General features: G+C 42.3%; 2 protein-coding genes across 6 annotated transcripts in view; one reads left to right on the forward strand and one right to left on the reverse strand.

The window, feature by feature from the left end:
* hat1 (histone acetyltransferase 1) lies at window positions 1-7,924 on the reverse strand. Of its 3 annotated transcripts, none has more exons than XM_061286927.1 (11): window positions 7,771-7,924; window positions 6,277-6,348; window positions 6,127-6,202; window positions 5,898-6,018; window positions 3,826-4,002; window positions 3,613-3,734; window positions 2,903-3,007; window positions 2,469-2,575; window positions 1,889-2,040; window positions 1,392-1,508; window positions 1-497 (listed from the first exon to the last, which is right to left on the reverse strand). In XM_061286927.1, exons 2-11 carry the CDS (start codon window positions 6,335-6,337, stop codon window positions 327-329), a joined length of 1,209 nt encoding a protein of 402 aa, XP_061142911.1. In that variant the 5' UTR covers window positions 6,338-6,348; window positions 7,771-7,924; the 3' UTR covers window positions 1-326. The 3 variants fall into 3 exon arrangements, with proteins under 3 accessions (XP_061142911.1, XP_061142912.1, XP_061142909.1); XM_061286928.1 differs by lacking the exon at window positions 7,771-7,924 and adding an exon at window positions 7,644-7,665; XM_061286925.1 differs by lacking the exon at window positions 7,771-7,924 and adding an exon at window positions 6,895-6,982.
* LOC133159674 (electrogenic aspartate/glutamate antiporter SLC25A12, mitochondrial-like) overlaps window positions 7,605-15,426 on the forward strand; it is a 15,194-nt gene continuing 7,372 nt past the window's right edge. For 2 of the 3 annotated variants that reach the window (XM_061286912.1, XM_061286911.1), the window contains exons 1-8: window positions 7,928-8,075; window positions 8,508-8,561; window positions 10,731-10,873; window positions 10,990-11,105; window positions 11,505-11,644; window positions 12,737-12,883; window positions 13,025-13,163; window positions 14,660-14,753. In XM_061286912.1, coding sequence (XP_061142896.1) covers window positions 8,064-8,075; window positions 8,508-8,561; window positions 10,731-10,873; window positions 10,990-11,105; window positions 11,505-11,644; window positions 12,737-12,883; window positions 13,025-13,163; window positions 14,660-14,753 — 845 coding nt within the window. In that variant the 5' untranslated portion in view covers window positions 7,928-8,063. Of the gene's footprint in view, window positions 7,742-7,927; window positions 8,076-8,507; window positions 8,562-10,730; window positions 10,874-10,989; window positions 11,106-11,504; window positions 11,645-12,736; window positions 12,884-13,024; window positions 13,164-14,659; window positions 14,754-15,426 lie in introns of those variants that run through there. The other variant, XM_061286913.1, reaches the window with a different exon arrangement.

Raw genomic sequence — 15,426 nt, forward strand, 5'->3', positions numbered from 1 at the left:
TACAAATCCCATTTTTATTGAAGTGCTGCAAAACAGCGGGACAAATGGCAAGTGTTCAAGATCTACAAATATGACTGGTCTTGCAAATGTGGGACAAAGACGCCGCCACCGAGCCGCACGAATCCTCCAGTGTACCAACACAAGCTGGCAGACAAAATGGCTGCTCTCCACCGCGAGCCACAACTCGGCTACTGTAAAAACACTCTGCAATTAGAACGGTGATTGGATTGAACGTCTCGGCGAGCGTCTCCTCTTGCTTGCGGTGAGAGTTCATGAGGGGGTTTCTGTACACGCCGTCGAGAGGGTGGACTCCTGGTCTCTCCTAATCAGGCCTGTGACGCCAGCCTCTCGATGATTCTCCGGTAGTCTTCCAAAACCAGCTGGTAGCTCTTCTCCAGCTCCTTGTGTTGCATCTGAGTGTCCATCTGACCCAAATGAGAGACCACCTCCTCGAGCCGCAGGCACTTTGTCATCTTCGTTAGCTCCCTTTGATTCTTCTGCTCGACAGAAATAAACATAAGCGGCCGTGTCGGTGAAAACGAAAATGGAGTTAGGGAATGATTTGTGACCTCCAGTGGCATTATTTTAAATTTGTAAGATTAAAAAAAAAAAAGTGTACCGGGTTAGAGGGAATTATCTGCCATTCTCCTTCAAATTCTTCTTGTTAGACATGTTGACGCGTCATATATGCACTTTGTGTACTCGGTCGAAAAAGTAATACATTTCTCTTTTCTTTTTCCATTTTCAAGTTTACACGGGTTTCTACATGATGGACCTGGACCTTGATTTCTGGGTCGAATGGTAACAGTCAATTTAGAGCCCAGTTTCCATTAAAAATATACATAAATAAATAAAAACAAAATACTGATTGTTCAACCCAGATGATGAAATGCACACTAACTTGGCAACACAAAATCCAAATTACCTTTTGATGAATGACATTAAAAACTGTGACGACAATGAAATTCCACTGGCACGAAGAGAAAGTCGTGTTAAAACAAGCTCTCGTAGAGCAGAGCTATAAATCTCTGACAAAGCGGCGGCATCTAACATTTGGCTAAGTACATGCAAACTCTCTCCTCGAGGAAAAAAAACCCTGGCAGCATCTGGCCACCAGATCCCTACTTGCCAAATTACCCCGTGGGACCTTTTCCACGTTCTACTCGGGCTCTTTGGAGGCGGGGTTACTCCGCTGAACAAAATGTTTGATGGTTGTTATGCAAAGCAACTGCTACAAGGAAACGTCACACGAAAACAGGATGCTGGGGGTGATGTTAGGGCGCTTGTTGATGATTATTCAGTTGTGCTGACAGCTTGCCAAGTAAAACGTGACAAAAAAAAAAAAAATTCTAATTGCAGTTGCCCTGATGATGACTGGCAACAAAACTCACCCTGTAAGGTCCAAACAGTCTCTTCTTCACCGCCAGGCGGTACGCTCTGGATTTCTCTTCATCACTCATGTCAGTCACTCTCAGACGCAAGATCTCGTACACTCTTCTCGCGTGTTTCTGTGGAGGTAATGTTGATTTAAGAAGTTGAAGGCAACGCTTACTTATGGATTGAACGAGTTAGCCAAAGACTGATTTTTTGTTTTGTGTAACAACAAACACACATTTTGAACTTCTTTGTTCATCCTTTCAATTCTCAAGAATACTGGAAATTTACAATATAGGACATTAAAATATATTGAAAGAAAAATTACAAAGGCTGTTATAAAAAACAGCGCTTCAAGAAATAATTGCAGCCTCCGTCTTGAGAAAATAACTGACTGCACAAATATGACAAGACGTCAGAAGCATCTGCTAATCGTTGGTTCGATATTTTGCTGTTGACATTTCCCGACATTCATCACGGTGAGGAAATGACCAAGAAATTATTGACAGAGCACCTTGTTGATTTTCAGTTTCATTCGTGCCTCTTCCACCATTTCGTCTGACAGGCCTTGGTGCAGTTTATCCTCGGCAAAGGATGGCAGGCCCTGAGAAAGCTTGACCAGCACGTAATCCCTCAGCTTCACGTAGCTCTCGGAAGGATCTTCAGCTGAAAACACAAAAAGGGAAAATCTCCGAATTGGTTTCTAAGATGGTGAACAGGAATCATCTGCTGCATTTGGTGGCGTCGGGCTGCATTCCAAAGTACTCTTCCAACGCCTCTTTAGTATTCATCCCCGTCGTCTGCTGCGCGGCCATGTCGACAACTTAGATCGAATAAATTTCAATAAAGCCTCAGCAGGCCAGTTTTCATGCCAGCTCACCAAATTATCTTTCCCCACAGGATTCGGTCACAGCACTGACAAATCAATTCAAGCTTTTTGTGAGTGACGCACAACGTTTCATTCCCAATAAAATCAAATTTTCGATGTATAATGCAAAAGCGCTTTTGCAGGGTCTTTTTTTTTTTTTTTTTTTTTTTAAAATGACGTCAGAAAAGTATTGCACCCACAATTTGTGTATCTTGCGATTCCTCACCTGTGATGTCGAGCACTTTTGGAACGTTGGAATAAAATCTGTGCACTGCCTCCAACAGTTGCGCTCCGTGGCCTTCTCCTTGGAACGGAGGCAGTATCAGCATTTGGCTGGTTTGTGGAAATGGAAAACCAAACATAATAATTATAAAATACTTCAATAAAACTTTTTCAATTTTTTTTTGTAGCCGGGCAGTTACAAAGTTCTCTTTGATCCATCAGCACAATTAATTCAGTCACATCAAATGCTTATTTCTAAAGTTGTTTTCAGACACAAATCACCCTGGTTTCATTACAAAACCAACGATTGGTGATCTAAGCCAGTAATTTGGTTCTTTCTTAGGGAAGGGGGGGGGGGGGGGATAAAGAAATGTGCAATTTTCCTCTTCCCTTTATCATACAAAAGAATGGGCCGGCTTATGCGGGCCCGGCAATTACCTTACACGTGGCCGGGTTTTGTCTGGATACGCGTAGTAATTATAAACTGTCATGTAGCCAATGCTTGCGTAGAGGGTCTCGCCATCTTTATTGTACTTTTCAAATCTGCAGATAACACACAAAGGCAAACAGGTCATTTACAAGCACACTTTCATGCAGTGTCCATTTTAGCTTCCATGTTCTGCTCCCCCCGACACACACGCACACATACACACAGCGGCAAGTTAGAGCAGCCAGGCCGGATCGGTACACCTGCTGCAATCTGAATACATTATGCACTTAATTGGAGTACTGCAACTTAGGGGAAGAGAAAAGCCTGAAAGAGGGACTGAGCTCCTCAAAAATCACTTCAGTTCATTTTGCCCATTGTCGGCATTAATAGGTGCCAAGGTAAAGGAAACACTGGCAGAGGCTCTTTTTACTGTTAAGACACTGTTTCAAAAGACAACAGCATTCAATTCTGCCCGTGCCCCTAAAAAAAAAAAAAAAAAAAAATTCAAAAGAGCTTTTTGGCACAAAAGAAGCTCTTGTCTGATCACCAATTCTCCTACAGGGGGAATATAATCAAACCGACCGGGTAATTGGTCACAAGCGTCTCAAAAGGGGGCTTTGTTTTTCATTGACACAATAAAAGCTTTAGGATAGTTTAAGGGGGGGTTGCACAAGTTGGCGGTGGGGGGGGGGGGGGGTCAATTAAAGAGATCACGCACACAAGAAAGAAGTCCCAACGATCGTCATCTGGGTCAATGAAGCTGGCCGTCTCTATGAACCACATGAGGAAAGTCTGCAGGCGCTCGTGGTACTCTCGGAATCCTGAGCAGCTCAAGTCCGCCTGCAGTGGAGAAGATAGGAAAGGGAATATTACAAGATAAAATGTATTATTTCGACAATAATTGAAGATAGCAAAATAAGAGCTTGCATACCTTGTGAATCTGATACGTGAGCTCTCCGGCTTCATCGTTGTGGACTGTGTAGGTGTGCAGCAAAGTACCGAAGGGTCTGAAATTAGCTTCCTTCTCTAATAGCGTGATGAAGTCATCCGTGTTGCAGGTGAACCCAGCGGGAACAATTTCACGGATCTTGCTGTCAATATCATCGGGCTGTAACGCGAATTCAGATCATTGCAGTGAAGGACTATGAAAAGAATACATACACTTTTAATTCCATGACTGAGAATATCTTTGGAGCATTTCTCTTGGCAAGGCAGCAAGAAATGTATCAAATCGGTCTAGCAACTAAAAAACAAATCCTACGTGTGCGTGCCAATGAAAAGAAAACCATTAGGCGATTAAAACTGTCAGCTGAGTAGAGGGCCCGGTGAAAAGACCACTTAAATCTGTACATTTTATTCTTCAAGTTAAACCATGAATATGTGATGAAGTTGCCACAATAAGCTGTTTCTGCCACTCACTGGGAAATTCAACCTGATGAATTGATCTCAACTTAATAAACCTTTGGCCATACATAATAGAGGCCTCTCCTCTAATCCTGCCAAGTGAACCCAATCAAATGAATTGGGCCCCGCGTTTTCAAAGGAGACAAAGGAGGGCGCTAGCCTCGGACATTTGGCTCAGCGCAACGCGCAGTTAGTTCAGCTGTGATGTTTGCATTGTATCCATTTCCACAAGGATTGACATGAGAACACTTTGCTAAGCAGCCCTTTCACACCATTTACATGTGTGATGGGCATTATGTCGCCGCGGAGACCCTCGCTGCTCAGCATTGAAAACAGGGAAATGAAGAAGGTCGCAGCAAAATGCACTACAAAAGGCTAATAGAAAATACTGATGATTCCCCCCCCCACCCCCCTTTCAGACATCAGCTAATATCAAACTGGAGGTAATGCACCTGCGGCTGAATGCCTCTCCAGCGTTGCAATTGTTCGGCGGCGTTTCGAAGAAACAAGGAGCGTGCTTGGAAGGCATTGGACAAACAAGGTTTTTTGTTCTAGCCACTCTTCCACATACTAGACACCAAATTGCGCAGCCTTTCAGAATAGGTGGCTTTGTTGTTGTGGCTTAATGTACCTTCAGAACATTGTTCATGTATTTGATTGGAAAACAATAAGCACAAAGAGGGTATGTATAATCTCATTTGTGGTGTGGAGGGTTTCCTATATCGAAAAGCTGAAGCTTACTTTTTTTTCTTGGTAGTAAAACTTTCATTTATAGAGTCAAAACAAACACACACCCATGGAGATAAGACAAGAGAAATTCTGAAAAAAATATTTATAGGTATTTGATTAGGGACTATGTTGCAGCTGCTTGGAAGTCCTTTTTCTCACCAGCTGCAGGGCGGCCCGGCCCGACTGTCCGCATGCACTCAGATTTGGGAGACAAACACTCTTCAGACACAGCCTGAACTACTCCCCTCGCTCTCCACCCTGACACCAGCTGCACTCAAACCCTTAACGCTTAAAGTGACATCGGGGTCAACGCTGAGCACACATCGGCAGGCGGCCATCTTGAACATCATCTGTGGCTTCAACGTTCGCTCAATAAAAAATGAAAATCCCAATAAAAATCTTGATGGTTACAGTCATTATCAAATTTAAATATTACCAATTGATTTGAAACTGATCCCCCCTCTTTCTTTTACATGAGTCCATCACAAACTCTCAATCATAAACGATTAAATACCATTTAAAGCAAGAAATGGCAGTCACTCAAACTTTGTGGAAGACTAGACCATTTTATTACACTAAATTCTATACACCCCCACTCGTCTAAACACAGCATTTCGATCAATATTTTATTTGTGGAATAAGAATTAATCAGCAAAGTCTAGCTTTTTTTTTTTTTTTTTTTTTTAATCCATCTCAGGGTCACCATTTTGCTACTTGCTGTCAACTAAAAATGACATCAGGGTTGCTTGGGGCTCAAGTAACGACCAATCATAGCTCATTTTGCGAACACCACATGACAAAACAATTTAAAAATCCGAGATCCCCTAATAAAAGTGAAAAAAATAGAAAGAAAAGAAAGGCGAATCTTACCTCCACACAGTCAAATGTTTCCGTGACTTTGGAGGAATATTTGACATTATAAAGAGTGGTCAGACTTCCGGCTGTGTAAAAGAGCTGTATCCGAAGTCCTTTGTATCCAAATGCCACCTCACTGCAAAGAATGGAATAAAATTCAAATTTACAAAAATTGCTTTTATATGGAGGTGGAGAATCTTCATCAGCAGGTGTGGTGCTCTACATATGACTAAAAAGTACTTACTCATCTCCAAAAATCTGGTGACTGTATTCTGGGTGGAACATAATGCCATCATCATCAACATCCTCTGGAAAGCGAACTGAGTGAAGTAGAATGTGTTTATACTTTTGATGAATTCATTTCGAATATAATACAGCAATAAAAAGGACATACTTAGCTTTAAGCAGACAGCTTCATTGGTGTCACACTTAAATTCCGCCAGTTTCTTTTCCATGTTGTTTGCTCCTGAGGGTACACATTGCATTAGCTGTTATTACTGCTTTTCACAATATGACAATAACATCAAATGAATAGCAGGCACGGAAATCAAAATCTAAGGCAACAAGGCAGAGCTGAGGTTTCGATTGTGGAACTAAGTATTGATGGAGCCTGACAAGTATTCGACCTGTAAGTTACCGGGGCAACAGCCTCCCTAATGACATTAGTTGAACAACATCACAAGATTCGGTTAACTATAAGAGGCTCATTGACGTCTTGTATTATAGTTATGCAAAACAACGACAACAACAGCTGCAGGTAAAGAACTCTGTTGCATTCCGCAACGCGGTTAAAAGCTTCACCGTGCAGCGCTGCTAAACATACAACAGATCCAATGACAGCCCGATAGCACGTTGCTAACATAGCAGGCAGGCCCCCGAAGCAAATTGTGCACATCAAAAATGTCGTCCCGTTCAAGCGTTACGGAGAACACACGTCTATCTACGTCCGGGTGGTTATAAAGGTAAGCTGATTAGAACCGGAGGCAATACAACGAAGCTGTCAGACACATACCCGCCATTTCTGCTCAATGTTTTGGGAAGTGTGTTGTCCTAAAAGACCGCGCAATCATAAGGACTTCCGTCGTTACGTATTTCCGGGGAAAGCGGATGTCATTTTGTTGCTTTATTTTTCCCTAGCGTATTTTGTGTTGGCATTTTTAAATAATACATTCCTTCCTTCTACATATTCGTCAATATTTTCCCGGTTTGAAAAATAAATAACCTTGTCAATTCATTAGAATTAAAACGTAGTTTGTTTAATTATTGTAAGTGTAACCACTAATATTCATACATGATTAGAACGTGGCCGAATTCTTGCTTTCTTTCTTCAAAAATATTCAGGTTATAAATGTGAGATCTGAACGTGCGTGTGTATGTTCAAATCAAGCAAATTCAACAAAATATCAAATGATTTGCAGGTAAATCCAGATTTACAAATTTGGGCCAATCAGTGCAGCCCATAGTTCAATGCGATGATGGGCAAGTTGTATTTCGCTGTTTTGTTGCATGTAAATGGAATAAACTGCAAGTAGATGTGAAGTCAGTCAGAGTGTAAATGTTTTTAAATCTAGATTAAAAAAAAAAATGCTCCCACCCCACAACTTTGATTAAGCAGTAATTCTATAACTCTACATTTTTTCTTTGCTTTTGATTGGTCAACTGTTTTGCTTGCAATGCTTGCAGGTGTGCCTTTGATTATGTGTGAAGCACACATTGAGTTGCCTCGTGTATAAAATGTTTATTCAAATAGGTACAACTTGCCTTAAAATGACAAGTATTGTATGCAACACAATGTTGCATACGTAGCCCCACTCGAGAAGCATCATCCCTGCTGTCCAACCAAAACCTACTAGGAAGAGGTTAGTAATCAAAACAAGGGTGACGTCACCTTCTGTACATTTTCTTCAACATTGTAGCTCTGACTTGGGACTTGTCACGTGCTGTACGTTCGATTTGCGACGACTTGTGTTTTCCGAGCTTCTTGCGTTTTATAAGCATTCGTTCAGGCACACGCCTATCCTCGTTTGAGCCCAACAAACAGGAAATGTGAGAACACCAAGCCCCAATATTCCACCCTCATTGTCCCGATCTGAACCATAACATGATTAGCATATTGTGAGTACTGTACTCTATCCATTCGGCGCCTGCGCTACTTCCTTAAAGCCGACGTCACACCCCAGCATGGCGGTCAAGGTGACTCCGTCACTACTTCTTATCACATATTAACTTTAAAAGATGCTTGAGCGAGCGTGTGTATTCCGCTGTCGTCCACGGGGGCTGTGGAGCGTTCAGGGCGTGTGTCAGAAATGTGGCGGACCCCCTTTAAATGCGACTTTGCTCCGGCGTGAAGCATCGCGGCCGCTGCCGCCGCCGCCTCCAGCAGACGTCTTGACGCGGCTGTCATTTTTACTCCCAAGTCGAAATTTCGTCGCTCAGTCCGGCTAGCTCTCGCCTGAAGGGTTGCGTTGGCACTGCGGGGATGTTTTGAATCAGTTATGCCGTATTGGCTTCGCTAAAATCCCAGCTAATCATTGGGGCAAAAAGTTCATGAATGAGCCAGCCAACCGGTTAAACCACTTGAAGATGCAGCACGATAATGGCTGAAAATGGGCTTGTGTGTTACAGGTGCAAATGACAAAAAGAGCCGACCCCCATGAGTTAAAGGCAGTTTTTCTCAAGGTAAGACCATTTTTTTGTAGTTTGCTGAAGCTGTATACTATCTTCTGTGATATGGGGCACATAGTTTGCTTAAATGTCAGCCACATGCTTTGACTAATTTTGAAACTCTTTCAACTGTTTAAATACATGTTCAATTGAAAAGCATTGTGGTTTGCTGTCAAACCAGTTTCAAGTCTAACATCACTGATGATGTCATTTGAGTTGACTTTATAATTAATTTATACCGTGTCAGAAATTGTGAAAATGCTTTAATCTATTCAAGCAGCAATCAACCGAAGGAAGAATAGTTACATTGTATGAACATAACTAGAGAGGACAAAGACAATAAAAGGGTTTAATACACTGTGATTACCTTTAAGAGGTGTGGCCAAGTAAATAGAATTCTCCCCTAATCTGATTGGCTGTATTGGATTACATTGACTATTTTTGGGGAGTGCTAGCGGGTCAAATGGAAATGCCATTAAACCATATTAATGTCATTTCCATTCTTTTTGCTGGAAAGATGATTTGAGCTCTGACTGTAAAGCTGAAGGTGAATTGAGGTGATCTGAAGGTGGATTGAAAGTTTTTCCTAAAATTATTGCTTAATTTGAAATCAGAAGTCATATAAAACTGGCATGCAAAAATTTAGGTCAACAAAGGGATTTGATGGCAAAACATATCTGTTAAAAGTGAATAAAAATGGCAAATCTCTGTCATAAATTTGAAAGAACAAACCTTTGTCGATAGAAAGGAAGTAGACACATTTCATTTGCTTTAGTGGGCCACATAAATCGATACAGCGGGCCTTGATTTTTAACACGTTTGTTAGTATGTCTGCTTGATACGCAAACACATACACAGCAGTTTTGGAGTGTGAACTTCCTAAAAGTCTCAACAAGGTCTTCACTCTGCTATAAGAGGGCTGCCTGTGTAATTTGTGATGCACATTCAGGTGGAAGAGTTAATTACCGCCAGCTCTTTCTGACTGCCTGTATAATTTGATTAAGAAATACTCGAGGCCTACTGTGAAGCTGAATAGAAACACAATCATAAAGCGATGAATAAAAAAAAAAAAAAAGGCAGCGCCGCAATAAATTGCCGGGAATGAATATTTTCACTTGATGCGTTAATTCGCCGCACTGAAATCGATGGGAGCAATGAAAACACTTGGCGTGAAGCGCTCCACCCTGGCTGTTTCTGTTTATCTTCCAGCCCTTTCTGTCGTTCTTGGCTCCGCTTTGCAATCCGGGAGTCTTTTTGCCGTGCCAGTTCATGCGGTGCTTGTGTTCCCTCCGCTATCTCTGCTCCAAATTGAAACCCAACTCCACGTCTAAAATGGGCTGGAAGTCTTAAGAGGGTGTTCGTGGTCTTAAGTTTAGAACAGTGCAGTGCTGGCGTATTTTTGCTTCAGAGTGTTGAAGGACAACATGGCTGTAACGTTTATGCCCCATGTTGAGGGTTTTATTCAATAAACATTTTCATCTGCTAATCAAGTCCTGCTCGCTTAGTTCCTCTCAGTCTTTCATTTTGGTTTTCTAAAGAAACATTGGGCAAATGGATGCCCGGCCCTTTTTTGTTCCAACCTGACTGACCTAGAGCACCAAGACATGCTATGGGATTCTACAAGAACTTGCAACATCTGATATGGATCCAATAATTTTCTTTATTATTTATCCTTACTTATCCTCTAGGATAGAAGGAAGGCCAACCTGTGCTGTCAAATTTAGCAAAGTCCACGTAGGAATGCACTCCAGAACCTCCTCCGAATTCCTTCAGTAAAGCTTTCTAATCCTGCGCAGTGCTGCTAAACATACAAGTTTATTTTGTCAACTGACATCTCAATTCCACATCCTCAAACTTTCCGCATGCAAAAACGCCAAACAATCAATACGCTGGAAAACGTCATTTGTAGCCTGACCCAAACATGAACCATCGGCACCGTAGACATACAGTCGATTGTATTTTTAGAAATCAAACAGCTGATCCCTTGACCTTTATATGTTTTGTGGCTTGACTAACTCGGTTACACTCTGGTAAGGACAAATTAGCACAAATCACTCACCCTTTTTAAAAAAAAGAATGAAAAGAAACCGCTTTATCTTGCGTTCTCATCCAAGCTGTGCTAGAAAAGATGATTCAGTATTTTTGGGATAGCTACTTTAAATGCTCTGGTGCTTTGTTTTGCAGTATGCTAGCGCTGTGGAGGATGGCGAGCATTACATGACCCCCAACGACTTTGTGCAGCGTTACCTCGCTCTCCAAACACAGCCCCAACATAATCCCAAAACCGTCGACCTGATCGCCGGAGTGGCTGATACCACCAAAGATGGGTAAGTGGCATCCTCCCATCATATTTTATAGAAAGACAGTTCGCGTTTGGATGGAAGTCATGTGACGGCCGAGCTGCTTGCTCAGTGTGTGAAGTGCGTGAACTTTGTCGCGACAGGTTGATCTCATTCCAGGAGTTTTTGGCCTTTGAATCGGTTCTATGCGCCCCAGACGCCCTGTTCATTGTTGCCTTCCAGCTCTTTGATAAAACTGGCACTGGGGACATTTCTTTTGGTATGTACATAAAGTCTGACAGGTTTGTGTAGAGGCATCGCCCATGTCTCTTTCCAGTAATATACTAATTAGTTGTATTACTTTTCTTACACGAGACTCACAAGGATATAAAAGAATAATTAGGGAATGGTTGAGCTTAACTTGTCAGCTATTTTTCCTCAGGCCATTGAGAATTTTCAGTGCGCAGAAGGCAATGCTACATTGGGTGGGAGAATTTCAAAAACGGTCATGCCCTTGGGAAATATTGTTACATAAATAATTTTTATTCTTATCTATTTTATTTATCTATTCCACAGTCAAACGGTTACATTTTAAAAATGGTACATGACTGTATTTGCCTCCCCAGGTTAGCACCTGGGCACAAACGATTCCTCTGATACTGGCGTTTCACACTTTCAGCAAATGTACGTGACATCTTCAGCCAGACGGCAGTCCATCATCACATTCCCTTCAACTGGGACTGCGAGTTCATCAGGCTACACTTTGGCCATGACAGAAGCAAGAAGCTCAGCTACACAGAATTCACCCAGTTTCTACAGGTCAAATTTTTCTCTTTCTCTCTCTCTCTCTCTCTATCCAGCCGTGTATCAAAAACCATATTTTTTCTGTCGGGGCGCAAGGAACTGAATTATTCCGATTTATTTTTATTTTTTTGCTGTTTGTGTAATAGCGAGGATTTAATGTAAACTGACATTCAGTTGTTTTTGTTGTCGCTAGACTGTGACGCAAGCGCTTAAATGCCATGCCCTATTGCACTACTTTTCAGGATGTTTTTAAAGTTCATATCATCATTCTCGATATGATTTATTTTATTTCTACAACAGAAATGGATAGCCATAATTCTGGAAAAGTCAATTATGTGTCGACAGAAAATTCAGGTTATCAAATATTTATTGAGCGGCAATGGCGCTTCCGTGGGCCCTCCCGCACTGATGCCGACTTTGGGGCCAGGCCAAGGCAGGGAGGAACCACATCAGAACGTGACTGGCCAGAACTTTGCGGTTAATCACACTTGATCCGCCCCTTTATTCGTTTTCCAACTTAGCTTCTGATATCAATCTTGCCTCTCTACCGTTGCCTTGTGGCCGTGGCAATTTTGCACAAAATAACCAATTTGTGAGGCATCCTGTCTCAATAATCATCAAACATTGATGGAAGAATTATTGAACCACAAAGCACTGATTAGGTAATGAGAAGCGGTGCAAAAAAAGGAAGTAACAGCTGGCTGGATATTGTGCGATGCTCGGGTTACATGAGCTTTGACAGCGGACATTGGCCCGGGCTCGGCCTTCCTCTGCATCCCTTTCTGATTGCATGCTTGTCATATTGAATCATTTCCCCCGCGCGCGCACACCGCCAGTCGTCTCAGTAAGCGTTCCTCTCTCTTCCGGGATCAGGCTTGCCTGGACATGGTTTCCATTAGTCAATAACGAGATGTGGTGATTACCAAAGCCAGTGTCTCTCACTGTCACATCAGATGACTTTTACGTCTGACATTATCACGCTTTTCTTCTTCAAGGTTTCATTTCACAGCTCACTTATTGCACGTTGTTCTTCATCACAAGAACCTGCTCTCCGGTCGCCTTTTTGTCAACGTGACCCAACTCGCTGTTTTCTCTCCATTGCTGTAGGAGCTGCAGCTGGAGCACGCCCGCCAGGCGTTCGCCCAGAAAGACAAAGGGAAAAGTGGCACCATCACGGCTTTGGACTTCAGCGACATCATGGCCACCATCAGGCATCACATGCTGACTCCATTTGTGGAGGAGAATCTGGTTTCTGTGAGTTAGGGAAAATCTTGTGTAGAGAGGTCCTGAACCACCAGGTCCGCACAGTCGTTGAAGAAGGTTATGATAGTGAATTGCCAGTTCAAAAAAAAAAAAACTTTCTCTTGCCTCTGACCTCTTTTGCTGTTCCTCCAGGCGGCTGGAGGCAGCACCTCCCACATGGTGAGCTTCTCCTACTTCAACGCCTTTAACGCCCTGCTCAACAACATGGAGCTGATCCGCAAGATTTACAGCACCCTCGTCAACACACACAAAGACAAGCTGGTAACCAAAGGTAGTCCCCATCCCACTCGCCACCTCACCACCAACAGACGGCATCGTCGCGACTGAATAATAGTAATCAGCATGGATTTTTGTTGTGTAGCTGTTTGATCATGTTTAACTGTCTTGACAGAATGGTGTAAGTGACCACACAGGGAACATTTTCTGTAGCACTAAATTACTAAGGTAAATGAAATCGTTGAACGTGGTAATCAGAGCACTTCCCCTACATGTAGCTCTGTGTAACTGATAGGCGTGCTGTCAGCCACCATTTACTCCTTAGTGCAGGGGTGTCCAAACTACGGCCCGCGGGCCAACTGCGGCCCGCTGCAAAGAAGAAGTACTGGGCAGGCTAACGAGTTAGCGGAAAGATGCGAATTTGCGCTCGTGCTAACACGCGCAAACGGACCTCTAAAGGAAATTAAACGAACATTTGGAGCAATACTACATTGTCCTAAAGGTTAGTTTGTAAAGAGCCTTGTTTAAGGATTTCAACTTAAAGAGACACTATCAGACTAAACATGCGAACACAAACGACCAGCTAACAGGGAGTGACCGCGCTGATAAAGTGAAGCAGCTCCAAGCTGAACTGGCATCACAACAGCGATTCTTCACACGGGACTCTGAGTCAAAAATAAATATTACTAAAGAAAGCTACGAAGTGGCCATGTTAAGACTGTTGATGTTATGGACCTGTAGACCTGACACAAACTATTATTTTCTGAAAGATATTGTGAATGACGAGAGCAAAATTCACTTGTTTTAAGTTTTAATGATAACAGACTTGCATTACTTATAACTCCCGTTTAAAATGTTCATGAGGCAAAAGTAACTTTAAACTCATGTAAATTTAAGGTATTTCATACAGTTTGTTCAATGTTATCTGACTCTTCTGATATGAATGAAAGGCAGAATTTATGTTTTTAGAGTTGTTCACATCTGCCTGAGTGACTCATATTTGGTTATTTTGTCATTTGAAAAATAAAGACAATTGTGACAGTGAAATTTGTTTTATAACAGTGCGTATTTGCATGACATTTTTGTAGTTAAAAAATGTCTGAAAAAACTATTGGCCCCCGGGCCCCTTCACTTTATCAAATCTGGCCCTCCTTGCAAAAAGTCTGGACACCCCTGCCTTAGTGTTTCCTGTTAAGATACTCCAGTTCTGTTCCCTACCACCCCTTGTAGTATTTGCAAATAATTGAGTTGGAATCGGTTGAGCTTTCTGTAACTTGCGCTTTTCAGTCACAGGAAAAAATGTCACTCATGGAATGACATCTCACATACCTTTAAAAAGTAATGAGATGCTTTTTGTTGGGACTGCGTGAAAAAAAACTTAGATCAACAAATCGATTTAGAGCTATGGGTTCCTAAAAAGGCATGTTTAATTAATATATACTGTACTTTTCATTTATCGTATTTGCAAATACTATCCAGTACATAAAGAGAAATGGTTTGATGCCTTAAAGGATTGTCAATGAGACCCCTTTTCTCTTTTTCTAATTTTAGAGGAGTTTGCCCACGCTGCCAATAAGTTTGGTCAGATCACTCCAATGGAAATCGACATCCTCTTCCAACTCGCCGGTCTCCACACTCACTCGGGGTAGGTTATGTTATTGTTGTTGTGCCACGGCAATTTGGTGTGCCGTGAATTCATTTGAGACGTGTCCACTTTGTGTCGTTTGTATCAGTTCCCGAGATCTCGGCACGGGATCAGAGGGTATCTTACTTTCTTCCATTTTGACACGTTTTTGCCTAACAATTTTCCCACTGGGTAGCGTTACAATTCACCAGTTGAGCTTTAAATCACTTTTGGAATGCATTTGAAAAATACAAACAACATTAATATTCAGTACTGCATCTGTTGCAGTTTTTCTTAAGTCATCACTTTGCTCTTATACCAGCTCAGTGCCCTAGTGGTAGAGTGTCCGCCCTGAGACTGGAAGGTTGTGGGTTCAAACCCTGGCCGGGTCATACCAAAGACTATAAAAATGGGACCCATTGCCTCCCTGCTTGGCACTCAGCATTAAGGGTTGGAATTGGGGGGTTAGATCACCAAATGATTCCCGAACGCGGCACTGCTGCTGCTCACTGCTCCCCTCTCCCCCAGGGGATGGATCAAAATCACATGGGGATGGGTTAAATGCAGAGGACAAATTTCACCACACCCAGCTGTGTGTGTGACGATCATTGGGACTTTAACTTTAAATCATGACAATTTTGCGACAAAAATTAATATACCACAACCTCCGACATTGTCAATATCGCATGTTTTT

This window comes from Syngnathus typhle, linkage group LG9, assembly GCF_033458585.1.
Source record: "Syngnathus typhle isolate RoL2023-S1 ecotype Sweden linkage group LG9, RoL_Styp_1.0, whole genome shotgun sequence".
Classification (NCBI taxonomy): domain Eukaryota; kingdom Metazoa; phylum Chordata; class Actinopteri; order Syngnathiformes; family Syngnathidae; genus Syngnathus; species Syngnathus typhle.

Excerpts from the sequence above, each read along its gene's own strand:
- hat1 (XM_061286925.1), bottom strand. Across the intron at positions 4,003-5,897 it reads AAACATTTGACTGTGTGGAG|CCCGATGATATTGACAGCAA; the intron begins GTAAGATTCGCC and ends TTCGCGTTACAG. Across the intron at positions 498-1,391 it reads GACTGTTTGGACCTTACAGG|AAGAATCAAAGGGAGCTAAC; the intron begins GTGAGTTTTGTT and ends TCTGTCGAGCAG.